Source organism: Ambystoma mexicanum, chromosome 10, assembly GCF_040938575.1.
Source record: "Ambystoma mexicanum isolate Mex_15411 chromosome 10, UKY_AmexF1_1, whole genome shotgun sequence".
Lineage (NCBI taxonomy): Eukaryota > Metazoa > Chordata > Amphibia > Caudata > Ambystomatidae > Ambystoma > Ambystoma mexicanum.
This window is the reverse complement of record NC_090932.1, coordinates 98,657,533-98,685,079: the sequence shown is the minus strand read 5'-3', so window position 1 is coordinate 98,685,079 and position 27,547 is coordinate 98,657,533. Positions and strand designations below refer to the sequence as shown.

The 27,547-nt window shown below is 44.5% G+C and overlaps 1 protein-coding gene across 3 annotated transcripts in view; it reads right to left on the bottom strand.

Annotated features, from left to right (window-relative positions):
• Window positions 1-272: 272 nt before the first annotated feature.
• Window positions 273-27,547, bottom strand: part of IQCG (IQ motif containing G) — a 369,433-nt gene continuing 342,158 nt past the window's right edge. For all 3 annotated transcript variants that reach the window (XM_069617570.1, XM_069617572.1, XM_069617571.1), the window contains one exon: window positions 273-550. In XM_069617570.1, coding sequence (XP_069473671.1) covers window positions 413-550 — 138 coding nt within the window. In that variant the 3' untranslated portion in view covers window positions 273-412. The remainder of the gene's footprint in view (window positions 551-27,547) is intronic.

The following is a 27,547-nucleotide window of genomic DNA, read 5'->3' as shown; positions in this document are numbered from 1 at the left end:
GTTTTAGTTTAAAATATTTTGCGTTAAATTCACATAGATCCAATACAACAAATGTAGGGATATTTCCCTGTCCTGGCATTTACAATACATTTTTGTTTTTCTCATATCTCTTGCATCGCCTTTTGTCTCTTTGAATACCTTTTATTCATAAAAATGGGATCTGCCTTACACTTCCCATGCAAAGGGAAGGATGGTGATAGAAATGTGCACGCTGTCCAATGTCTAGCACAGAATTTACAACCAAAGAAAAAGAAACCTCAGGCGCGACCATCCAAAATTAAGCATTTATAGGTGCATAGAACAGCAGAGAGTAATGAATGGGGAAACATTCAGAACGCCTTGTATTATGGTTAGGTTTGCAGTCCTAAATCAGTGAACAGACAAAAGGTGTGGCAATCAAACTACAGAACGTTCACTTTTTCTTCTTTTTTCCGACTTCTTTTTTGCCTTTGCCTTTCTTGTCTTTCCCATTGTCTTTCTTGCCTTTCTTGGACTTCTGGTAAGGCCCCAATCCATTTCGTACCATTGTTCCCCTCCACCAGGCTTGGAGCTACAGAAGATAGAAAGATATTTTCAGAATTGCACTGTCACAAAGGCAAATCATTCACATAAGCATGTTGCCTATGACTTTTGAGTTAGGCAATGGCTTCCGACATATTTTACTGATGGCACTGAGATAAAAATACAGTAAGAAGAGTCGAGCAAAATATACAAGTATTTGCATGCCAGCCCCTGTAACATTTGGTCAACAAGTGCCCACACCTGCTTTGAACGATAATGAAGTGCCCTTGACTATATTTTCTACAGACCTATTGTTATAGACTTTCATTGTTCACTGATGTAGTATGATTGGCCACTTTCTAATCCACCACTAAGAGGTATGTAAATGTAGACCTTAAACCACGCCACAGTAAAAAGTCTTAACCAAGTCACCTGGAAGCCAACTTCAGCTGTGGTCTTTTGTGTTTTTGAAAATGGGTGTGCAAAAAAAAAAAAACATGTTGCTCCAAGATCATTTTTAGTTCATCTAAAGTCCGATCTTCCAATAGGGTACCGCCATTTGAATCTCTCATTTGGAGCAAGCAAATCTTTGGTCAGCTATTAATGTGGCATGTGTTGTCGCCTTACCTTAATTTCTGATGGGCAGCAACCTAAATGCCAACCTAACAAAATGGCACCTTGTATAAAAACAAGTACTAGTACAATCCTTTAAAAAGAACATATAAAAACAAGTACTAGTACAATCCTTTACAAAGAACATATTCATTTGGATGCCCCCTCCATCCTTTGAGCAAAACAGATAGGGACAAGTACTTTTTAATATTTGTCCGAGACACCAACTAATTCAGGGCTAGCACAGCAGCAGGAATTTCTGCTGCAGGCAAATCAAATGGAGGGCCGCTTTGTACAAATACACAAAGAAGTGCTCTGTCATTGTGTCCACAGAAGGTGAGCCATGATGCATAGCCAAAGCTGCCTGTAGCACCCAAAGAAAAAGAACCACAAAATAAATTGCTTCCATAGAGCAAGAAACAAGTGTTTTAACGGTTACTGTTTTTCTCCAGCGTTGATCTCTTTCAAACATTTACTTGCCTGGACTACTTGTCTCCAGGCTTGTGGGTGTGTCTGTGTGCTAACCAGCACCTTTTGGGTCATTTACTCTGACCAATGAGTGGATCCACCTATAGAATCCTAAACAACTGTGTAGTCTAACACTATGCATCCCATGCTGCCTCAACGGGGAGGCAATTGCTTATGTGTATCTATGGAAGATGACAATGCAGGGGAACAGCAGATACAGGTAAGTAACTCTTTCTTTCAGACACATATTTTGGACAGATTACAAGCAGTACAGACTTGTAGCAACCCGGGATGGCGGAAGACAGCATTTAAGTCTGTAGCACCGGGACAGATGTGCAAGATGAAGCGTTGGAATGGAGAGACTCAGTTTGTGTGAGGATATGTAAAAAAATATATATATCTGTGAATCCAGTGAGGATAACTAAGTCAGAATCAATGTGTGACTCAACGATTAAAACTTAACTGAATGAGAACATCTCGTACCCCTACAACACTCACGCTATAAGGATAAGAAATCATAACCTCATGATCACGAAAATTAAGTAGTGAAAAAGGGATGAAAAGAAAAAACTAAAATAAAACAAATTACTGGGATTTCAGCCTCTACAAAATTTCTACATGATAGGACTCAGCCAATAACAAAGATTCAAATGTTTCAATGCAAGCTGTCAAGTGAATGGGAAGAAGCTCCCTATAAATGCGCCCCCCCCACTCCCCAGGCACTTTAAGGTGCAGCAAGCCCCATTGAAAGAACGATAATAGACCGGGGGCATCCTAAAGGCCCCCACACAATCCTAATAGCAAACTCAATTTAGACATACTGCGCACCTATAAGCAAACTCAATTTAGTAGATATTAAATAGCCATAGTCGAAGCATAGGGCCTGCACGGACAGCAGTATTTAGTCTGTTGGACATAGGCTGGAAGACTGAAGGGGAAATCTGAATAGGCCCAAGCGCTGATGAGATTTGTTGATACCTGTGAAAATGTTCGATATGCAACTTACTTTGTCCATTTTATTTTAATGAAAGTACACCTTTTATATTCTGGATCACTATCAATCACCTGGGTTATGAATATTCATTCACAGAGGTGGATGTCATTAAATATCCCAAACCAGTCGATGTCAGTGGCTTGAGTGTGTCTGTTTGTCAGCGTGGCAAGCACTTCTCCTCCGCCCCAAGTGCGCCAGTGGGAACTGGGGCAGAGGAAGAGTACATAGGGAGGAGACGCTTTGGGTATGGTTTGCCCATATGGTAGAACAGCATGGGAAATCGTACTCTTAGCTGCGTGGACTCCTCCCCTTTTCCTGCTCCTGAGCTGGAACACTCGTGGCCACCTTCATCTGTTCGATCAGGATGGTCTCCTGGAGTACATTGACAACCTTTCTGTTGTGGCAGTCCAGGAGACCTGGCTTACCAATCCCATAGTGATCGACGGTTGGCATGTTTTGACTGCCCTGGCCACCCAAGGGCCGCTGGGCCGTCCGAAAGGTGGTTTAATGTCGGGAGCAAAGAAACCTCTAAGGCTGGTGGAATTATCTAGGCCACTGATAATGTCCTCATTGGTAAAATTACTCTTCCACCTGACCAACGCAATCCTGGTGTAAACAGATTCGTCATTATTAATGTCTATGAGCCTCCCTACAGGCTTTCTCACAATGTGGTCATCAAAGAAGTCGAGGCCTTCATCTACAACATAAATAGCCTCCATCCTATTTTGATCTGTGGAGACTTTAACTCAAGGATCCATTAGGATGTTAACTCGGGAAAGCTCGATGTTGGTCCTTTTCTTCTCGTGCTGTTGATGGTATGCTTCCACCGACCTGCAAGCAGAGCTTGAATGGGCCAGTTTTCTTTACTCTACCGGGGTCACCTTGTTATATGGATCCTCCCCCTCCCCCCCCAATTCACTAGAATTGGAAATACACGCAGTAGTATATTGGACTACATTTTCATTGCCAATACCCCTATTTTGGTCATGGATTTGTGTCGTTCATCGCCAGGAAAGCAATCACTTCCCTCTTACTGCCTACCTTAACTTAATGCCTCAAACTTCTGTTCCTGTTAAGCAGGGGGTACTTAATGTCAACTCAACCATAAGCCTTATCTCCTGGAATGATGGCAAGTTTACTGAGGCCTCATCTTGAGTACGGCAACTCTTGAGACCTATCTTGGCCATTGTGAGGAATGAGTTCTCAGTGGCCTCTGCTAAATTAGCCACTGATGATTGAGGAATGTATTGCTAAATCGTTTTAACCTCATATGCTAAGAGTGGTACAACTGGTCGCCAAGGAATCGGCTTGAAGCACGCTCATCGTCATCCTTTTGACAAGCAAGATGCAGAGCCTTGAGGGCCAGTCCCCCCTCCTGCATGTGCGGACACAGTGAGGATGAGAGAGGACAAGAAGAGCAGTAAATTGACTTGAGTAGGTTACAACTCCTCACATGGGCAAGAAAGGACACATGTAGATGTGCTGGAGAGGTGTCCCCTTGCGCAGTATCACTATCAGGACGGTGAGTAGATGGTAAAGTCCAAAGGGGAAGGGGGACCCCACCCATACTCGGCAGAGACTGGTACCCGGCTCGTCCTTCTGAAAGAAGGGGGTACAACAGAGCACTAGACGAAGTCACCCAATGCAGGCGCTGAAAGCCCCCACGCCCCCCAGCCCCTCAACCAGGCATTAACAGCGTCGAAGCCCCTCAATAACAGGGATCAAGCAAAGGAAGGCCCAGAAGCAGCATAAAAGAACGGGGCAAGGGGCAGGAGTATAAAGTGAGCTGACACAAATAGCCCTGCACAGCAACGTTCCAGTATTGAGGCAAGCCAGACACATACAGGCACCACACGAGGACATATAGCTCAAAAAGGGCCTTGCATCCAGTGCCTTTAAGCGCATGACAGAGGCTCACCAACAAACAGTGTCACAGAAGCGCTACAAACGCCTAGTACCCAGAGAAAGAACAATGCGGGACAAGTATGTAAACACGTTGAATTTTAAACTGCTTCAACATGCCCGCCTAGAAATGGCAGAAATGGTGGCACACAGGGCGATAGAAAGAGACAATTGAAAAACAGGCAGGGTATGCCGCATTCTTTCACAGGAATAACCTTAAAAAAAACACAACCATAGCCGGAAAACGGCTAAAGTTGATCAAAAAAATATCACAATAAATACACATAAAGACGGTATGGACAAACCAAGACAACTGAAGTTCTGCCTGCTCAAAACTCGATCGTTAAACAAACATGCCCAAGATGTTCACGACCTAATCATCAGAGAATCGATGGATGTGGCATGCATAACCGAGACATGGTTACAGGAACCCACTGTGCCCACATGCTCTATAGCAGTACCCCAAGGCTATGTGATATACCACAAAGACAGGGAATCAGGTACAGGGGGAGGAGTGGCCATGATAGTTAAGACAACATTCGTATGTTTCCATCTACGACCACCAGCGCAGGCTGCAAAATTTTGCATCCTAAACACTCTCCCACAGCAAACAGCAGCATCAACATCATTCTAATATACAAACCCCCGTCACTTGTGTCGGATTTCAACAATGACATCACCCAACAACTTGATGTTCTGAAAGGTAAAAACACTGCCAATTTGGTTCTAGGGGATGTCGATAGATGGTATGGAAACCGAAAAGACAAAGATGCAATCCAGCTAGAAAAAACTTTAACCACGCTCCTCTCTGATAATCTAAAAAACAAATCCCAATGCCTCCTTCTTGGTGATCTCAACCTAGGGTTCAATGACCCTTCAGACCAGCACACAGCACAAGTTGCTGACACCCTGGCAGAACTAGGGTTCATCCAAAAATTGACCCTACCCACCCACAATAAAGGGAGGACTCTCGATTGGATTGCTGACTACAACTGTCAGGCCTCCATCACCTCCATCTCCACAACCTTGGTCTGACCACCACCTGATAACCCTCTCTAGAGGCCTCTCTACGAGCGTATCCAAACAACCTTCTAGCCCCCGCCATTCCCACCAGGAATAAAGTAAATATTACGGCTGCAAACCGTACCCCCCTCATTCTACCGACCCTCAACTCTTTACCAGATTCTACTGATCCCATCACCTTTGTTGATGAGTACAACAAAATCATGACCTTATCCCTAGACTCTATAGCACCCCTAAAACTCAGATAGAGCAAACCCAAAAAGCACCTGAACACATGGTTTGCTCCTCACCTGAAATCACAATCTCCTACTGAAACCAACAAAACCAACCTCAAACTAACCTCCCTCTATAAGAAAAAAATTGTACTTGCTAAAACAAAATCCTTTGATCAAAGAATCTCCAAGTCAAACTCAAGTATAAAAGAATTGTTCACCATCCTTAAGGAACTGGAAACCCCCACCCAAGTTCCTGATACCTGTGTGAAGGATAAAACGTGGTGCACCAGCATCCAAAATGCACTGTCCAATAAAGTAGCAACTTTCCAAGTAAAGATTGCCAATAAAAAAGAAACCCTCCACCTTTCCACCCCTGCAGCCACCAAACCCCCACCACCTAATCCTACATTATCCAAACAAACGCCTCCCCGCTTTAGCTGCTCCAAAGTAACCATCCTAGAGGTTGAAAAAGTCATACTTACCCTCAAACCCTCACCCAAGGTGATCCCTGCCCAGCCCAAATTATAAAAGATGCAGCCAGAGACCTATCACCTTTTATTTCAAAACTCATCAATGCCTCCTTCTCTTCTGGCACCATCCCTAGCAACCTCAAAGAGTTGTGGGTTCTCCCTCTACTCAAAAAGCAAACACTGGACCCTGCCATACCCACCAACTACAGTCCCATCACCACGTCCCCTTCCTTCTTTAAATCCTAGAAAAGGTAGCTTACCTTCAAATACAACAATACCTAGAACATAACCATCTCCTAGGAGTCTGCCAGTCTGGTTTCTGACCCCAACACGGGACTGAAACAGCACTGATTGACTTAAAGGCACACATTGACACTCTCAGAGACAATGGTAAAGCAGCTCTACTACTTCTACTCGACCTATTGGCTGTGTTTGATTTAGTAGACCACAAAATCCTTTATAACCACCTGGACTCAGCTGCCCACTTCTCGCAAGAAGCAATAGGATGGATACAATAATTCCTAAACAACAGGACGTTCTCATCCGCAGCGTCCGCCGACCCTATACCTATCACGTGCGGAGTGCCCCAGGGATCCTGTGTATCCCCCAACCTGTATAACATATTCATGAAGCTCCTTTTTGATGATCTCGATATGCCGATGATACCCAGATCCTCATACCGTTAACGGGAGATTACAAGGATTTGGCCCTGGTGAATAGAGTGCACCTCATCATTCAGGCATGGATGGCCTCTCATGCTCTATGCCTCAATGATGACAAGACGGAATTCGTGATCCTCGGCACCTCTACCAACATCAACAAACTCAACCACAAATACACCAATTTTATAATTGATGGCAACAATATCAAGGTAGCAAAGGAAGTCAAAACCCGAGGCTTCTACCTAGATGCCACATTAACATTCAATAAACAGGTCAACTCCATGGCATCATCCAACTCCTACACATGTAAACTAATCAGAGCAGCTAAGCCCTTCCTCTCCACTAACTGTTGTACTACACTGGCAAGAGCCCTAATTTTGTCAAAACGGGATTATTGCAAGGCCCTATATTTTAGGGAGCAACAAATAAATCACCAACAAAATCCAGATTTTACAAAACAATGCTCTCAGAGCAGCACTGAGCATCCCAAAAAAAGCCCACATCTCTGACATAAGAAGAGCCAACAACTGGCTTACTACAAAAGACAAAATCTTTCTTAAAGCAGCCTCACTCACACACACATGCCTCAACAACGCTGCCCCACAATACCTCATAGCCAGATTCAAGAGACAGTCCTCCAACCGCCCCACTAGAACAACAAACTCTAACCTCCTAACTGTGCTTAGATTCAAATGTGTCAAAACCAGTGGAAGCAGCTTTCCGGTTAAAGCCGCCCAACAATGGAATTCCCTCCCCACACCCCCCAGCCCTGAGGGAAGATCAATCAAACCCACACTTCAGGTCCAACCTCATCCACTGGATTAAGGAAAATCACTGCTAACCCCATGCCACACACCAGCCTGCCTCTCCGCTGCCACACACCACCCCGCCTCTCCTCCCCCTGCTTGCCTATTTCTTTGTTGAGTACACTTACCTTATACTTGTATATCCTGTATATGACTATATTGTATTTTTGCATATGACTTCTTGCCTGTGCATATCCTGTATATATTATATGCATATTTGACTGTACAGCAATGTAACCAAAGCTGAAAAGCTACTTGAAGCCTATTGCACCCTTATACCCTCGGGTCTGGCGCGCAGTATAAATATTAAAACAAACAAACAAACTTCCAAGTTAAGAACTCTGACCCAACCATGAAAAACGGCAAGCTACTAGACTGGATTATCACCAACAACTTGGAGACCAGTGATTTTGTCACACAACCCAGCATATGGTCAGACCACTTCTTAGTCACCTTCTCGCTGATGCTAAATACGCCCTCTAAGAACAACATTGGTAATGAACCAAAAAAAGTGAGTAGCAGGAATTACAGAAAAATTGAAACACAACACCTAAAACAATGTATAGAGAACATACTCCAAGAACTTAAGGAAGATGACTCTTGCGATAAATTAATCACTGAATTTAATTCACAGGCAAAGCAACTAGTAGACTTAAAAGCCCTTCTGAGAAACAGATTACTAAGACCCAATGAAAACCACCAGAAATGGTTTAACACAGAACTGATTGAGCTCAAAAGAGAAAAAAGGAAGAGAGAAGAGAAATGGCAAAAAAACAACACAAGAAAACAAAGCCAATTGGAAAAATAGCGAAAAGAACTACAGAAAATGTATCTGCGACACCAAGAGAAATTACTACAATGAACAAACAAAAACAGCAGAAAACTCTTCTAGCAAACTATTCGAAATCCTCATAACAACAGAAAAACCCAAAACACTGACCCCCCCTCCTCATTCTCTCTGTCCAGTAAAGACTGCGACAAGGTTCAAATAGCGTTCGCAGATCAAATAAGGAAATCCAGGGCTGTACTCAATGAGGCACAAAAAAGCCAGGCGGAACCAGTAAATGGAGTGGAGTCTATTGCAGCAAGGAACCTTCAAATTCCTTGAAATCAAGACAGAGGATATGCTGAAAACTCTCAAATCAATGAGGCCAACCACATGTGCAGAAAACATAATCCCACCTAAACCAATACTGAAGAATGGCAATTTCTTCGCCCCCTTTGTTACCAAAATGGTGAACGCCTTTTTTCGGGAAGGTCAGGTACTGACTGATATAAATCACCCCTTTAGCCAAAAACCCTGAATTAGACCAAAGTGATCCGGGTAATCTAAGACCCATCACCAACTGTAACTTTCTACTAAAGGTATTGGACAAAATCGCCACAAACCAACTTCAGGCATTCGTTGAAACAAATGAGATCCTTCACAGTCAACAGTCAGGTTTCCGGGAGGCACACAGTACTGAGACGGCAATGCTAGATCTCCAATCCCACATGCTAAGCATAGTGGAGAATGGAAAAACAGGGCTCCTAATTCTATTAGATCTTCGTGCAGCCTCTGACTTACTGGACCACAGCCAACTTAGACACACAGAGAGAGGAGCAAACTGTTCCAAAGAGGCAATCGACTGGGTATCCTCCTTTCTCTCGGACAGGGATTCAAAGGTCCTCTGGAGGGATAGCTTCTCTGTTGCAGAAAATAATTGCTGCTGTGGTGTACCGCAAGGAGCCAGCCTGTCACTGCTTCTTTTTAACTTGTATATCAGGTTTCTTTGTATGATCCTGGAGAAAATGTGTTTTTTTTTTTACCAATTACGTCAATGATACCCGACTTGTCATAGAACTAAGCGGTGACTTCACCCAAGACAGTGCCATTGTAAAAAAAAACTACACAAGTTAATTGAAATATGGATGACCAACAACTGGCTTTGTCTCAACACTAAAAAGACAGAATTAATGATTTTTGGGACCAACGCAGCTAGAGCAAGACTGAACCATAAATACCAGTGTTTCAACATCAATGAGTCCCAAATAAAAGTTGTGAACAAAGTCAAAACTCTGAGGATGCACATGGAAGCATCACTGAGCGCAGAGTCCCAGGTCATGCAATTGACTAAGAACTGCTCATATTACCGGAGCCACTTACACAGAATATGCCCCTATTTAAGCAAGGAAAATTGCGCTACAGTAGCAAGAGCCACCATATTGTCCAGGTTCGATTACTGCAATGTCCTGCTACTAAGAGCAAACAAAAGGCACATTGCAAAATGTCAAAAATATAGAGCAGTGAGAATCATCAAAGGAAAAGGGAAAGCCGAACACATCAGTGAAGATAGGAGAAATCTACACTGGGAAAGCCCCGGTATACCTCAAGAAGAAACTGGTTACCTATGTACCAAGATGGGCACTCACGTCAGAAGCTCAGGGCAACCTCATAACCACCAGTTTCAGGAAAACCAACAGACTCAGCAAAGTCTTTCACACTAAAGCTGCAACCTTATGGAATAACCTCCCACCACAATTAAGACTAGGGCTCTCATACAGTACCTTCCGAAAGAAACTCGAGACCCACCTGTTTAGATAACTCTCTTAATCTAATCAAAGCCCGCCTGAAAATCTGTAGGTTAATGTTGTCCTGTGACTTGTGTGTCTAATGTGATTCTGCGTGTACATGTAAATCCCTGATGCCTGCGGGCTCCGGTGTGGTAGAAATAAATAAATAAAATTAAGAAAGGGGAAATGCGCAAGGCATTTCGTGATCTGTCCACCTTGATGCTCAATCCGGCTGCTCACGCCACTTTGGTCAAAGTCATTAGATTTGGTAGGTAGATTTGTGCTAGCTGTCTTCGCTCTGTTTGGTGGACTTTGTAACCTACTGGACAAATTATTTTTATTACTTCGTAGGGCCTATGCCATTGTACAAGCATCTTTTCTTCTGTGGTGTCAACACAAGGATTTATTCTCTTGTTTTGAAAGACCTCTCATATCTCTGTTGTAATACTGGCAATTATAAGTGGTCGAGATTGCACAGGTACCTCAAACAATGTTCATCTTCGGGGATGCTTGTGCACTCTTCCCTTACAAATGATTCCATCAAATTTTGGAGGATCATAAATGGTACCTAGTCCTCAATTCGGGAACATGCCTGGATGGAGCACATTTCTAATTCTCTTGGGATGGGTGAAGCGATGCAGCCACCGGTACCTAGCTCCAATGTTAAATGTTCCTATACAAAATGTTCTAACGAGCTACGTAGATTGATTGTGGGAAGAAAGTCCTCATGAGCTCTTGGGCCAGATGGGATTTGCAGTTTGTTGATTAAAGCTGATCCCGACCTTTGGGCAACTACAATGGATTGGCTATTTAGCTGGATCAGTGCAACCCAATCTCTTCCTACTTTGTGGCGAGGCAGCATCTCAGTGCCCATATTAAAATAGGGTAGCCACGCAGATCTTAAGAATTATCACCTATTGACGATGCCATACATACTGGCAAAACCGTTTGCCTGTGTATTGTTAAATGAGCTTGGGGAATGGACTCAAACCCCAAAACGTATCACGATAAATCAAACAGGGTTTCAGAAAGGCATAACCATCTCAATCCTTTCCCTCACCCTGATTACTGTCATCAAACAGGCTTGGCTTGTCCGCAAGAGGGCAGTCTATGCTGCCTTTAATGATTTCAGTGCAGCTTTCCACACTGTAGATTGGAATAGACTTTGGTGTAAGATTTCGGATTGGAATATTCTGCTTGGGTTGCTAAAGATGATTATTTCCTTTTATGAGAACATCAGGGTGAAGACACGTCTGAATCAGCATGGTAGGATGTCCAATTGGATTCCTTCTCATCAAGGATTAAAGCAAAGTTGCATTCTTGCACCATTGCTATTAAATATTTATATGTCTGAGATGGGTGGGGCCCTTTCAAAGTCATCTTCGATTACTCTGAAATTGGGCAACACTTCTCTACAATTGATGGGCTATGCGGACGATACTGTGTTGCTTGATCTAACTCACGTTGGCCTCCAGTTTTCCTTGTACCATCTGAAGGCTTTCACCACTCTAAATTCCCTAGTTGTGAATACCAATAAAACCAATGTTATATTTTCGGCTCTGTATAGAAAGGCAAAGGCTGTGCATTGGCATTTAGAGGAGAAAGTCTTGGAAATAGTATCCGAATATACATATTTGGGTGTAAACCTGGACAGTAAATTGAGGAGTTCATACCACTTGGAACAAGTTAAATTGAAAACCTCCCAAATGATTCAGAGTGTTGGATCATTTGCGTGTAAGGGTGGAGGTTATTCAATTTGTGTCTTGTCCCAGTTATAGAAAGCTACAGTTCCACCCATCATTTCGTTTGGGTGGAGGTTTGAGCTTCTGATAAGCTATCCGAAGTATCTAAATTAGGAGCTACTCTGTTGAAAAGACTCTTCAGACTTCCCTCCCATACTGTGATTGACATGCTGTACCTCGAACGTGGTATTGTTGCCTGTTCGGTTAAATTTCTATTGTCTTGCTCATCTATTTTTGGGAAATTGGCTAATGCTCCCCTTGACTCTTTGAACAATCTAATTTTTAGGGTGCTGCTGTCTAAGGCATCGTGCATGAAAAACAGTGCTTTGGTCAACATTAAATCTATAGCTGATAAATGGAATGCTTTGGTTCCCGGAAACCCCATTAGCTACTGATTCCAACGTAATGAAGAGGGTCCTATTCGAATATAGCACCAAAGTAATTATTAACCTTGCTGTCTAAAACAGTTAAGTGTTGGACTACCTTTTGACTCGGGTGGCTTCCCCAAGTTATATCCACCATTTTGTGGGTAATCGCTTGGTCTGGGATTACCTCAAATTAAAAACGAATTCTGTTACGACCCTGTAAATTGTAGGTGCTTGGGTTAATATCCCAAAGGCCAATCGTCTGTCGCTTGTGTGGTGGTAACCAACCAGAAACTGTTAAACACCCTTGGACCGCTTGTCCATCTTTATCGAACTTAGGCAACAGCCCTTAATGCAGCTTGTACTGAGTGCGTCTTTCTGGGGGAGGCTCTGTGGTCTTTGCTTATGAGTGGTAACAATGACTCCTGTATAATTTTCTCAACTGGTTTATGGAGACAGATTGCCTCTATTTTAGTCATGTTGGGTTGACTTCAAGTGTTCTTCCTTGTATGATATTCATTTTATTTTGCTTCCTATGGGTACGCGCCGACATATTTGATCTGAAGTTGTTCTATATATTTCTATGACGTTGCTTGCCCCCTTCATTTGTTTCTTGTATTTGCTTCTTGTACTGGACTATCCTATGTGTGTGTGTTATCGTTGTTTTAAAAGTTGGCGATGCCCAGTTGTGTAACACTGTAATACATTTAAAAAAATGCTTTTCTTTGCTTTTTACTTAACTGAAGCTCTATAAAGCAAGGATAGGAAGGGGGTGAGGATTCTGTAATGAGAATTCATCAAAAAGAACATTACATTGTAATTTTCCCTTTTAATGGATTGCATCCTCCCACAGATTCCTCATCTTGATAAGACTCCCATAGCAGCACTTATTGTCCTTGAAATGACCACTAGATTGGGAGAGCTGTTCCCCAAAGCTTCTTAAAGTGAGCATCCTGCCCAGACTGAAAATCCAAACAGTCGTGCTTGGAAGATGTATGTAGGGATGACCAGGTTTCTGCTTAACAAATATTGTCAGTGGAACTCCTCCTTGCAAGGCCAAAGTAGCTGCAATCGACCTTATAGGATGAGCGCTTATACCCCGAGGGACCTCCTTCCCAGCTTTCTCATAGCACTTTGAAATGCAGAGCGCGATCCAACATGAAATAGTCTGTTTAGTAACTGCTTTTTCCTTGTGGGCCTCCGCAAAGGAAACAAAGAGCTGTTTGCCTTGCCCAAAAGATCTTGTCTTACCTATGTAAAAGCTCAAAGCCCTCATAGGGTTCAATCTATGCAGCCTCCCCTCCCACTTAGAATGGTGAGGCAGAGGGTAAAGGGCTTGCAAATTAATATTCTGATTCACATACAAATCTGAAACTACATCCAGTAAAAAGGAAGGTCAGTCTTCAGGGTAACTTTTTCCTTGGAAGCAGGAGATATGTAAACACAGATGAGAGGGCCTAAACACCAAAAATACTGTATTTAAAGTTATGAGCCAAACGGAACATGACTGAGGCCTCAGAATGCAGCTCTTATCAGAATGTTCAAAACTAGGTTGATGTCCCAGGATGGAACTCCCAAATTCCATTGTATGAAAAGTATTAACTAAGACCTTCAAAAACTGGAAAGCCAATGGAATCGTGAAGCAAGAACCTTGTTCCAGGGTTCTCTTGAGATCGAAATTGCTGCAAGGTACCCTTTTACAGTACCAATCAGCACTTCTTAAGTGGCCAGGCATAAAAAATAAGTGCAAAATAGCAGAAAACTGGGCATAACAGATCCAACCTTTCTACTTCACATCATGCTTTGTAATTCCTACACCTGCACACAGAATCCTACACCTGCACACAGACAGCCTTAGTGAGCGGTTTGCAAGCAGAAAACAGCACCTCTAGGACAATCACAATCTCTGTATCTTAACCTCTTCACAGCCAAGTATTAAGACAGAGAAGGTTTGGGTGGAGCATTGCGACCCCTCAGTGAGAAAGTAAGTCTGGCCTTCAGGGAGGCGCTGGGGTAGGCAGACTGCCATTTCCAGAACCTCCTGGTAATACATTCTTTGAGCCAATCCGGGGCAATGAGGAACATAGTGGATCCAAATCTCTCAACTTCCTGAGAACCAGAGGTATGACAGGAAGAAGCAGAAACATCTAGAGGAGGCTCAAATTCAAGACTACCCGGAAAGCATCCTTGGTGGGAAATTCACCCAAGCAGAACAGCTCACATTTCTTGTCACTAGTTGCGAACAAGTCCTGTTGAGGGGTTCCCCAAAGCGTTCAGATCTCCAAAAGAACCTCAGTACAAAGCTCCCACTCGCTTAGGGTATCTGCCACACCATTCTCTGACGTGGCCATACGAGCCACCAAGAAATAGATGTTGTTCTCCAGCATGCAGAACCAGAGACTCATCACTGCCCTGCAAAAGGGCAATAACTCTACGTCCCCTCCCTTGTTGAGGTAATGCATGGTCAATGATGTGGTGTTCGAATTGGGACACTTCTTCCTCATATTGAGGGAAGAAAGGGTAACAGCGCCAGTCTAATCCACCGCAGCTCCAAAAGGTTTATATGCCAACTAGATTCCACTAGGGATCAAAGCTCAGCTCACCTTGAGATATCCCAGATGAGCACCCCATCTTCCAATAATGCAACAGTGACAATGTTGGCCTCTGGCCATTGCTGCCAGAATTGTTTCCCCACCATCACAGTAGCTCAACAACTCCACCACAGAAGATCCTAGGCGAGACTCCTCAAAATCTGCCGGAGATTCAACATGTCTCCAGAAAACTGAGATCACTGGTTGCGCAACAGCCACTGGAAAGACCTCATCCTCTCAGACATGCATCGGGCACCAAGAAAATGTAGTATTTCATTGGACTCGCCGGACAAAGAACGAGGCTGGAAGCATGCTGAGCTCTGGAAAATTCTGACCATCTGCTGAATGCTGCTGAATCCTTCCTCAGGGAGGAGTGGATGAGGGCAGGGACAGCCTTCAACTCCAAATGTCCAAGACCATTCCAATGAATTAGTGTCTGTGAAAGAGTCAACTGTGACTTTAAGTTCAGGGAAAAGCCCAACTTGTGCAGCCGCTGGCAAGTGCCATTACGGTGACCCAACAGTTCCTTTGGCTATCGGCCTTTGATGAGCCAGTCATCCAAGTACAGAAAAAAGTGACTGCTCTCCCTCCTGAGACAGGCTACTGTGACTGCCATCAACTTGGCAGAGAGCAAATTGAAACATAGCAGCCTAAAATGATAATGGATACTGCCTCTCACGAACCTCAGGAGCTTTCTGTGCTTCTGATGAATAGGCACATGAAAATAAGCATCCTGAAGTTACATCAAGTCCTGATCCTGCATAGCATGGTAGATTTCTTCAACATCGCCATCCTAAATGTGTCCTTTCTTAGTAGGAAGTGTTCAATTCCTTTAGTTCCAGAATGGACCGTGATCCAATAGTGTGATTAGCAGCCTTTTCCCTCCTCCGGAGGTGGCACCAATTCCACTGCCTTTATGGCCAGAAGGAAAGCCAATTTCTCCAGGAACACATGCTCTGGAGTTTGAGAAGGGTTAAAAAAAGGGTGATTTGAAGGTTTTCTGATAAAGGGTAGACAGTACCAATTGCACTACCCAAGTGTCCCAAGTAGTGGCCAGCCACTGTTTACGTGCAAGGAGATGTGATCCCCAAAAGGAAAACTGTGTGGGAAGGTTGCCCCAGATGGGCTTAGTCAAGCCCACAAAGGCTGTCGAAGACTACACCTTTTGGCACTCTCTACCTTTTTCCTGGGCGAATATACCTCCTCTAGGCAGTCTTTGTGGAGGACAATTACTTGCGTTCCCGATTGGCATAGAACTTGAAATGTCTGAAAACCTGATCCCCAGATAGAGTATTGAGGGGTGGTTGACGGTGCGGTTTGCTGCACAGTTATACATTTCTTCCCAGTGACTTGTCTGCTTTGTTCCAAAGAGGTTGGTGCTGTCAAATGGGCACAATTAGAAACGTAGCCTGCATGTCTGGATCGAAATCACACATCCTCATCCAAGAGAAAATCACTGCTTCACTGACCCAGAGGCCATTGACCTTCCTGCACAGTCTCTGCATCAAAACCAGCTTACAGGGACTGGCTTGTTGCATGTTAGTCACGCCTAGAAACACTTGTGTATAGACGCGTTATAAATGACATATCCTACCTTTCGAAATGTATCGCTGAAAAACCATCCCTGATTTCTTCTTCAGGATGGTAATGCACAGCTTCCGAAATAATGGACAATAGTATACAGGCGCATTTGGCCTGTGCACAAAAGGTGTTTATGGCCTTTTGAGGAGGCTATAATTACTGATGCAAAAATAGTTTTTTTATTGTTTTTTAACTTATCAGTCCATCTTTTTACTGTCCCAATTCGGTGTCAAATTTGGAAAGGAGGAAGTAGATTTCACGTTAACTGTAGTGGCTAATACAACCAGGTGCTTTGACAGAAGGACTGGGTCCCTAGATGGGCTGACAACAGGGAACCACCACTTTCTAGAGCCCAGAACAACACCGGCAAGAGCGCCACACCTGCTCTCTTGTTGAAGTAGTGCATTTCAACATTGTTGTTTGAGGCCCCAGCACACTTTCCCAAACTGATGGAAGAAAAGCAGTTAGTGCCAGTCCGATGGTATGCAGTTCCAGAAAGATAATGTGGTCCATTGTCTCGCTGGTGTCCAAAAGCTGCTCATGCTAAAATCATTAAAGTGGGTGTGTCAGCATTACAGTAAGGTGTAAGTGACCACAGTCATCTGAGTCCCAGGCTGGCAGAAAGATTCCTGTTTGAGCAATTTGTCACTGAGGGCTCACCACACTAAGTCCTGTAATACCTTGGTCGAGACCTTAGAAAGAAAGATTCCTGTTTGAGCAATTTGTCACTGAGGGCTCACCACACTAAGTCCTGTAATACCTTGGTCGAGACCTTAGAAGGTCTGTAATCCTGCCCTCAACTGGGGCTAACTGTCAATGTAACAGCTATGGAAGGAACCTTTGGTGCAACCTGGATTCTGGAGCCAGAAGAATGTAGGAGACCATGAGACCCAGAATGCAGAGAAAGGCTGGTTCATGGATCGGGAAATAGATTTGCAACTGCTGGACCACCTGAAGGATGTACAAAACACAAACGTCGAGCAGAAATGCCCTGGACGAACGTGTGTTTATAGGACTGACACATTAAACAGAGAGACTTGAGAAAGCGAGAGCGCGCAGTGCGGCCCATTTTGAAATAGAAGGAAAAGAAAAAGCTGTGGAGCAGAGGACATGTGTGATGAAGGTCATCCCAGACTGCAGAAAGCTGGCTCATAGGAGTCTCTCATCCAGGTAAGGAAAGACATGAATCCGACCCATCCCCCGATAAGCAGCCACTGTAGTGTCACAAGCCTAGGATAAAGAAGACTGCACAGCAGATTTGTGATATAAACTAAATCTATATTAATAATAAAGTGGTTGTGTATGAAGGGTGAAAAGAATAGGAATACTAAGGTGGTCCCTGGGGAACTCTTACCTACAAGATTCATAGGGTCGATAGTGCGTGTCACATATTTTCCTGGGCCATGCAGATCTGGTGTTCTACATCATGTACGCTCCCTGGTAGGTCTGAAAATGATGAAAGAATCTCACAAAAGATTCCAGGTCATCCCTATGATCATTACTGAGGCGCTCAGGCACCTCAGGCCCTTGGTCTACATCTGTGGAGGAGTCATTGTTCTTGCAGGCATCTCTTTCAACCAGTTCACATGGTAGATTTGAGCTGGATTTCTTAGCTCTGTTTGGTGAACTTTGTAATCTAATGGACAAATTATTTCTACTATTTTTTTAATTTTTTTTAATTTACTTGTGTATAATCAAAATATCAAACATCAAATTTTTTTCTTTTTTTTTTTTTAAATTTCGCTGCGTCCCACGGCGTTGATTTTACTAAACGCTGCTTCCAACAGTTTAGCTGAGGGTATCACACAACGGGTTTTCTCCCCTGAAATGAGACGACACCACCAAGTATTTTCTTCTATCAGACGGGGGTCGAGCCAGCAAGGTGATAGGAAAGCAGTGCGTTCATTCGTTAAGGAGGGACAATGCAAAAGAAGGTGACGAACTGTCTCAATAGAGTCTGAGGCTTTGCATAGCCTACAGCTTTTTGTAGCTGTTTGTTGTCAAGATTTCTCTTGTGTGGAGTAAATTCAAACGAGCTCTTAAGAAGGTAGATCTTAATTTTCTGTCTGGAAATTTCGAACAATAGGCTAGAGGAATGTGCAGTCTATTGAACATAGGAGGAAGATGGGTCAGCAGCTTGCATGCTTGTACTTGGTTGTTGGTTGTTATCCAATCCAGATCCTTCAGTTTTTTGGCGACTCTAACTGGGTTGGTGATCAGATCATCCACGGAGCACATAATCTCCTGCAGTTTATTTTTTTGGCGTTTAACCCAGTTCACAAGAGTCTTGCATTCTGAGGAAGCCATCTCTTGGGCGATGATGTTGAAGATAGGGAGACCGTCTGTTATAAGAGTCTTTCTAAATAGAGCTAAAGACGAAGCATTCACCGTGGCACTTAGTGATAGAAGGCCCAGCACTCTTCTTACGGCCGCAATAGGAACAGAGTTAGGAAGGCCGAGAACAGATTTCCAGATGAAGCCTTCCAGTTTCTGCCAAAAAGAAGTAGGTATGGAAAGTGTGGCATCCATGCCGTAAGTCAGTGCCGGAACCATTTTTCCTTTGTAGAAATTAATGGCCGGAATCGAAGAGAATTTGCCATACTTGCGGTCCACCATTCTTAGTTGCAAAGTTAAAGATTTTGCTTTTGCCCAGAGATGGTCCTGCGTTTTAGCGTCATGGGTGCTACCATCAAGAATTACTCCCAGATATTTAAATTGGGAAACCACTTCAATTTTTGTTTGGTGGACCGACCAGGGCCTGATGATTTTCGTCGACGGGCGGTTTTTTGAGAAGATCATGATTTTAGTTTTTAGCTTGTTTATGGACAAGTTGTTTAATTTCATATATTGGGCTAAGTTTTCCAGCTGGCGTTGGAGGCCAATGGGCGTCTGATCAAGCAGAATCATATCATCCGCATATAAAATGCGGGATAGCTTGGAACCACCAATATTCGGGGGAAAAGAACGCACCATGGGTTCTGAGTCTTTGAAATCGCCTAAAAAAGCCAAAAACAGGGCCGGGGCCAAGGGACATCCCTGCTTGACTCCTCTTTTGGCTGTAATTTCCTTTGACAGTGACCCTTGTTTGTTCAGACGAACCATAAGCGTGGTGTTCGAATGCAGCGCCATTATTGGATTCAGGATGGCCTCAGGGCAATTCCAATGTTTCAGCTTATTCCACAGCAGCTTTCTATCTACTTTATCGAAAGCATAGGTCGATGAAAGCTGCGTATACCGTCGGAGCCCCTTGTTTAATTTTTGCCTTCAGGATGTTTAGAATAAAGATGTTAACCGTCGTGCTTCCGTTCTTCTTGAAACCGACTTGAAAGGGATCTCTGGAGGAAGCCGAAAGCGCCCAGCGGCGGAAGTGGTCCAGCAGTAGGGAGGCGAAGAGTTTTCCCAGAATATCCAGCAACGCAATGGGCCGATAGTTACCTGGTTCTTCTCGGCTTCCTTTTTTGTAGATGGGTATTACTATGGCTTTGGTCCAGGATAGTGGGATTTTCTTGGTGTCAGCACAGTGTTTGAACAGAAGGCTAACGAAGGGAACCCATTCCTTGATATGAGTTTTAAGATCCAAGTTTGAAAGGCCATCGGGGCCCGGGGCTCTAGAGGATTTCAACTTCTGAATGGCCCTGGATGTGTCTGCTTTATCGGATAAATCGGCCCAAGGTGACTGCGTCGGCTCTACTCGCAGGTTTCTTGTAGAGTGCGGGGACGCAAACAGTGCTGTAAAGAATTGAATCCAGGCTGTTTCCGCCACTGCATTAATCATGTTGTTATTTATGTTGCTCTGCGAGTGATTTATCAAATTCCAAAAGTCGGCAGTTTTTTTTTAAATGATAACTCTTAGCATTTTTTCTGCGTCGTTTTGATAAATGGCTGCTCTCCTTGATCTTATCCAAGCTTTATAGATTTTCTTATGGTGATCCCAGACGTCCCACGCTGCCCGTGTTATTTCTACTATTTCGTAGGGCCCATGCCATTGCGCAAGCATCTTATTTTCTGTGGCGGTCAACAACACCAGGATTTTTTCTCTTGTTTTCAAAGACCTCAGTGTCACATCTCTGTTGTAATACTGGCTTTGTTGTTGGGGCACTTGAAAATGTTTCTATACCAGATCTCGCACCATGGTTAAGTGCTCTTGGGTGCATTTTACAAACTGGGCTATTTTGACTGCCGTGGACTCTTGTGTCTCCCATCCTTCCTTTAGGACTCTCGGGACATCTCGGGGAATCGGGTTATAGACCCGCCTCAATGGAGGCTTGGGGGAGTTTTCCATATGGCAACGAGAGCCCACGCTGATGGCTAATCTCAATTCCTCCCATCAGCCTCCATCAACTTTCTGAGGATATGCTTAAGGGTTTTATTAAAACATTCCAGTAATCAGTCCATCTGCGGGTGATTTATAGAGGTGCGCAATATTTCTATCTTCAACAAGCTCTTGACTTGATCCATAAGCTTGGACATGAAAGTAGTCCCCTTGTAGATCAGCCCTTCGGAAACCCCACTAGTGTGAAGTATGGCACCAAAACCTTTAAGATATTCTTTTTGTGGCGGATTAGAAAAACTTCAGGATAATGTGTTGCATAGTCCAATATCCCTCAGATTTTATTGTTCCCACTCTTGGAGGGCTGTAGTGGTGCAACAATATCTGTTGCGATCCTTGACAACAAGATATCCATTATGGGCAAAGATTATAGCGGTGCTTTCAGCACTCAAGGTTCTGCTGTCTTCTGGCATATGATGCAGGTCTTGCAATAATCCTTCAAGTGCTGATATATTCCAGGCCAAAGAAAACAACTTGGGACACTCTGCTGCATCTTTTCCACTCCCAGGTGTCTGGCAGTCAAATGGGGTTTGAGCCATTTCCATGATGGTTTTCTAAAACGGGTGGGGTACCAATAGCTGCAAGTGCACTCTTCCGGGTTGTTGCTCCAATTCCTCTTCTCGATGTAACAGACCTCCTTTTTCCAGGAAGAAGGGTCATTGTTTCCTCCTCCCTTCTTTTTCGCTGATCTTCTGGAAGGCTGAACTCAAATTGGGATCCTCCCTCTGAGCTGCTGTAAAGTATGAGACATCCACCTCTGGTAAACCTAGCACCTCCATCTATGGGTTGTAAGCTACCTTCTGCGTCATCCATCCGAAAACACCAGTACCTCGGCTTGTTTCATTCAGAAGCATGGTTTGTCTCCCCTCCAGCCTCTCAATCTTCTCACAGACAAATTGAGCCATCGGTCGACATTTCTTTTTTCAAATTGGTTATTAACATTCTTTACCAAAACCACTTTGACATCCTCCCTGTAATCCTTGTCTACCACTGCGACCATCACTTTTAGCCCATTCTTCGAGGACAACCCTGACTTGGAAGCAACTCTACCATAGGTACCAACCGGTACTTTACTCATTAAATCATCTTAAGTGCCTTCCTTTGTCAATTTTCTGCCATGTATATGTCTAAGCCTGCAGCTTTCTCATATGCCCATGTGGGAATTTTGCCTGATCTGACAAGCTCTGTAGCTCTAACATTCCCATATTGTGGGCTGAACCTGGTATCTAATTCTTCATCCCACTTCCGACACCCTGTTCCACAAGCCTGGGATAAAGAAGGTGGCTGCACACCAAATTCGTGATACAAACTAAATCTTTATTACTAACAGCGTTGTGGGATTGGAAGGGTAGGAAGGTTAAGAATACTAAGGGACTCCCTGGGGAACTTGTACCTACAAGGGTCCTAGGGTTGATGGTGAGGGAGTGGGATGAATGAACAATAAAAAGAAAGTGCATCAGGACTAGCAACAAAGGGCCTGATTCACAGAAGTGTTTTATAATGGCACAATCCCATATGAAAACTCTCTGTGAAACAGGCACAAAGTCTCTTCTGGGAATATCTTTAAAGTTCTCCCAGGTGAGCCCATTCTCAATTTAACCAGTGTCTCTGGGTAACCGCTCCCTGGGTTACTGGGCAAACAGAATATTACTACAGTCTTTCTCTGGCTGGGTGTAGATGACAAACCACAGCAATTATCTCCTGGCTGGGAGATTCAACATGTCTCCAGAAAACTGAGATCACTGGTTGCGCAGCAGCCATTGGAAAGACCTCCTCCTCTCAGACATGCCTCTGGCACCAAGAAAATGTAGGATGTCATTGGACTCAGAAAGTGGACAAAGAACCAGGCTGGAAGCATCCTCAGCTATGGAAAATTCTGACCATTTGCTGAATGCTGCTGAATCCTTCCTCGGGGAGGGGAGGGGAGGGGTGGATGAGGGTGGGGACAGCCTTCAACCCCAAATGTTCAGGAACATTCCAATTAATTAGTGTCTGAAAAAGAGTCAACTATGACTTTAAGTTGAGCGAAAAGCCCACCTTGTGCAGCAGCCTGCACGTGCCATCAAGGTGACCCAACAGTTCCTTTGGCGATATGCCCTTGATGAGCCAGTCATCCAAGTATACAAAAAAGTGACTGTTCTCCCTCCTGAGAAGGGCTACTGCAACTACCATCAACTTGTTGAAAACCCTTGGGGCGGAGAGAACTTGAAACATAGCACCCTAAAATTATAATGGACGCTGCCTCTCACGAACCTCAGGAGCTTTCTGTGCTTCTGATGAATAGGCACATGAAAATTAGCATTGTGAAGATACAACAAGTCCTGATTCTGCAGAGCCTAGTAGATTTCTTCAACATCACCATCCTAAATGTGTCCTTTCTTAGGAGGTTTTCAAGTCCCTTAAGTCCAGAATGGACCGTGATCCAATAGTGTGATTAGCAGCCTTTTCCCTCCTCCGAAGGAGGCACCAATTCCACTGCCTCTTCTCCAGGAACACATGCTCAGGAGCTTGAGAAGGGTTCAACAAAGGGCGATCTGAAGGTTTTCTGTTAAAGGGTAGACGGTACCAATTGCACCACCCAATTGTCCCCAAGTAGCGGCTAGCCACTGTTTACGTGCAAGGAGATGTGACTTCCCAAAAGGAAAACCATGTGGGGAGGTTGCCTCAAATAGTCTTAGTCGAGTCCACAAAGGCTGCCGAAAACTACACCTTTTCACATTCCCCTATGTTTTTCCTGGGCGAGTATACCTCCTCTGGGCAGTCTTTGTGGAGGAATATTTCCTGCGTTCCCGATTGGCATAGGACATGAAACGTCTGAAACCCTGATCCCCAGAGAAGGAACATTGAGGGGTGGTTGAGGGTGCGGTTTGCTGCACCGCTATACATTTTTCACAGGGACTTGTCTGCTAGGTTCCAAAGAGGTTGGTGCATCAAATGGGCACACGTAGAAACATAGCCTGCATGTCTGGAGCGAAATCGCACTTCCTCATGCAAGAGAATCACTGCATCACTGACACAGATGCCATTGACCTGCCTGCACAGTCTGCTGCATCCAAACCAGTTTACAGGGACTGGCTTGATGCACCTTAGTCACGCCTAGAAACACTTGTTTATAGGCGCGTTATAAATGACTTCTCATATCCTACCTTTTGACATATCGCTGAAAAACCATCTCTGATTTCGCCTTTAGGATGGTGGTCCACGGCTTCTGAAATAATGGACAATAGTATATGGGTGTATTTGGCCTGTGCACAAAAGGTGTTAATGGCCTTCAAGGCTATAATCACTGATGCAAACATTGTTTTTGGTTGTTATTTAACTTATCAGTCCATCTTTTTACTGTCCCACAGAAATTTTCTCCTTCCATTTCCTGGCTGGGTGTAGTTGACAAACCACAGCAAAACAGCCAAACTCTCTCCAGTAGCAATCCCTCACCTCTTCACTGACAACCTACTCCTTCAACTCCCCACCCCAGATTGAAGGCTGATTTTTCCTTTTTATGCTTCGCATTGGCCCTTCTGGTTTGGTGTGTTTTTGGTCAAATAAGCTTGTTTGGTCAAGTGGTTTTACTATGCCCGACTTTAGGTACTTCAAGCTTTCAAATAGGCCTTCCTCCATTTTGAGGTCAGGCATGGCCATGTCTGGCCTCTGTGAGTGACACACTGGCCATTTCTTCAGCCATCAGACCAACTGCAACAGCCAGGTAAACAATTTCACTTTCCCCCCCCAAGGCAGCACCGAATAGCCAATCCACATTGTTTCAATGCTTGCTCTGTTCCGCTACTTGACTGTCCTGTTGGGGAAATATGCAGAATTTGCTGGTCTCAGGTTGGATCCTCTTAACCTGTTCTCTTTCCTCTGTTTTCCCCCCCTCCCTTGGTGGGCTGCAGGCCCATTAAAATTCTGCCAGTGCAATTCCAGATACTAGTGACATGGTTCTTCTTCTGACACTAGTCACAAGATATCCTGGGACCGGTAGTGCCATAGTGAGTTGTATGATGTGGTTGAGGTAGAAAGGAGCTGTTGCCAGGAGTGGAGAAGACACTGTTCCTGGCAGTATCCCCCATATTCCTCCTCAGAGGGACTGTGACAGAGCGGGTCGATCAGCTGCCCCCACCCACCCCCTTTTTCTTCTAGAAGGGTGACTTTGTCACAACAGCCAGCAGCTTGGTGAAACGCTGAGAGGGGGTGGGGGGGCAGGGGGGGCAAGGGTAGTACTTCCTACTGGATGTTGGTGGACCCAAAAGCAAAGCTTAGATTTTGGTGGTTTGGCATATGAAAGTAGGCATCCTGGAGGTCCAATGACTGAATGATCTGGGCAGAGATCACTATTTTTAACTTTTCCTTGTGAAGGTACAAGTTGTGCAGCTGCAGATAGAGAACGGACCTCAGTCCCACATCCTTCAGTATAAATAATGGGAGTACCATCCCTTAACCCTCTCAGAAACAAGAAACCGCTGTATGGCAGCTTTAGTTGAGTATAGAAACATCCTGCAGCAGGAGGACATTCAGGTGGAAAGGGCGGTTTGTCTGGGGGTCATTGGCTGAGAAGGCAATATCCTTGCAGAACAACCTGCAGGGCCCAGACATTGGAGGTGGTCTTTGTCCACTCTGGAAGAAAAAGGGACTGTCTCGTACACCAGAGAGGTATTGTGCGAGGACAAATTAAAAGGGTTTGGGGTCTGCGATGGAGGGGACAGGTGAGGTGAAATCGTTACCTTTAGGTGAATCTCTGATGCCATTTTACCCTGGGGTGTTCCCCCCCCAATGGAAGGGGAGGGGCAAAAGGAGCGGCCTCTTAAGGATGCAGATATTTGATGATCTGCCATCCTAGCAACTTGGCTATGGACTTGGAACCTTTGTGTTTCTCCTAGGACCCACTGTCCTGAAAACTAGTTGGCCATGTCAGAGGTCATGTCCAGCTATTTCCACAGGACATCCGGGGCAAACCTGAGGTACACACTGTCCCAAAGTAACCATTGGATAAGCAAAATAACGGACACCTCAATCACTTCATAACTTGAACCAAAACTTGGAGAAAACACCAGTGGTTTCTATGCCCTCGTTATTTGCAACCCAATCTCATTCACTTTGGCTCCCTCTTAGGTCTTGTGAGGTCAGGGTGGTGGATTAAGCAAATCTCTCTGTATTCAGAAGGGGATGCAACAAGTTCTCTAGTTCCTTGTCAATCCCGGGTTTTCGTCATTCCCGGGTTTTTCGTCAATCCCGGTAGCCTTGGCGGTCAGCAGCTATGGGATGACCAACACTAAACTAAGTCCATGAACTAGAAAAGTTTCTCGTGGAGGAGGGACCGCATGGCCAAGTTGGTTTCTGCATTGTTCGCCATTTCTTTGGGGGCTACCGAGCCCACCATGTGATCTTTTGGGGTGGACTGAGGAGCAGTGATGTCCAAGGACATCTGGTTGGATGACAGGTAACCCTGAAGCAGACTTTGTTGGAGGCTTGGAGCATGGCTGTGGAGCCTAACATGGCAAAGTGCAGAAGAAAGCCTCACGTCTGTTAAGGTTAGCAGCATTGATATCAATGGCAGTGGCAGTCTTCACCTCTGAGAGCCAGCGTTGACGGTGAGACACATAGGATGGATTTTGAAAAATCTGCATGCAGAGTGTGGCACTGTTAGAACTTGGTGGCTCAGCCAGCATGGGCTGACAGATGGGGTGCTGTAAGACCGCATCTCCAGCAATGCTGTTATCTGATATTGACCAAGTCTGGAGAAACCATCAGTGAGCGAGTGAAGTGATGACCTGGCTGAGGTTAGAATCACCAGCATTTGAGTTTGACTGGATAACAAACCACTCCAGCAGAGTCAAAATATACTTTGCTGAGGAGACATAAAGGGGAATCACCATGGAATGGCCTGTGCAGACCCTGAGAGAGCTCTTGCATGCTGTTGGGGCCTAGCAAGGCATGTGGCTATAGTGGTGTGTTAGGGAGACGAAGATTTCCAGATAGCTCACCGATTACATTTACTCCCAGTTCCGGAGTGTTCTATGTTCATGAATGCCTTCACCCCATCATGCCATAGCTCCCGCAGGCTCCACTGTAGTAAAGGAAGATTCTGTCGGATTGCAATGAGTGAACGCTTTTGTGTTTTGGCAGCTGATCTCCAGGACCTTGGCATGTGCCTTGGATCTCTACCTAAATCCTACCAAGAAGCATCAGCTTGACCACCTCTGCATTGAAAATGTTAAATCCTCTGTATTCCATTTCTTCCTGAGCCTTAAGGCTGGAGTTGCTTTTATTTTTTGCTTGTGTATGGAGTGCTAATCTGTCGCCACATGCAATGATGTGCTGACTTCAGTGCCAAAAGTAGAACATTTTGGAATCTGTCTAGTAGACTGCGAGTTTCACCGTTATGGCTAAGTAAGCAAAGAAGTTTAAAGGAAGTAATGTTGTCACTATGATGACTGTTCAAGACCAGAATAAAAAGGCAGAGATGACAACAGTGGTCAAGGTACATGAGCCACCCCAGGATGCCTCGATGTCTGATGCACCAACGACCAAGATGGCTCTTCATAATCTCTTGCAGGGCATCAAAAGAGAGATTATGGGAATTGTTGTAGCTGGATTACCTCAGTGTCATCCTTGGATAAGAAGATGCCAGAAGCAGAAGGACTAACTGAAGAAGGCGAAAATGCAGCGTCCAAGGAAGGGTGATCTCTCCGAGCTGACCAATAGGGTTGACACCCTGGGAGATTTATGTGAATGTCT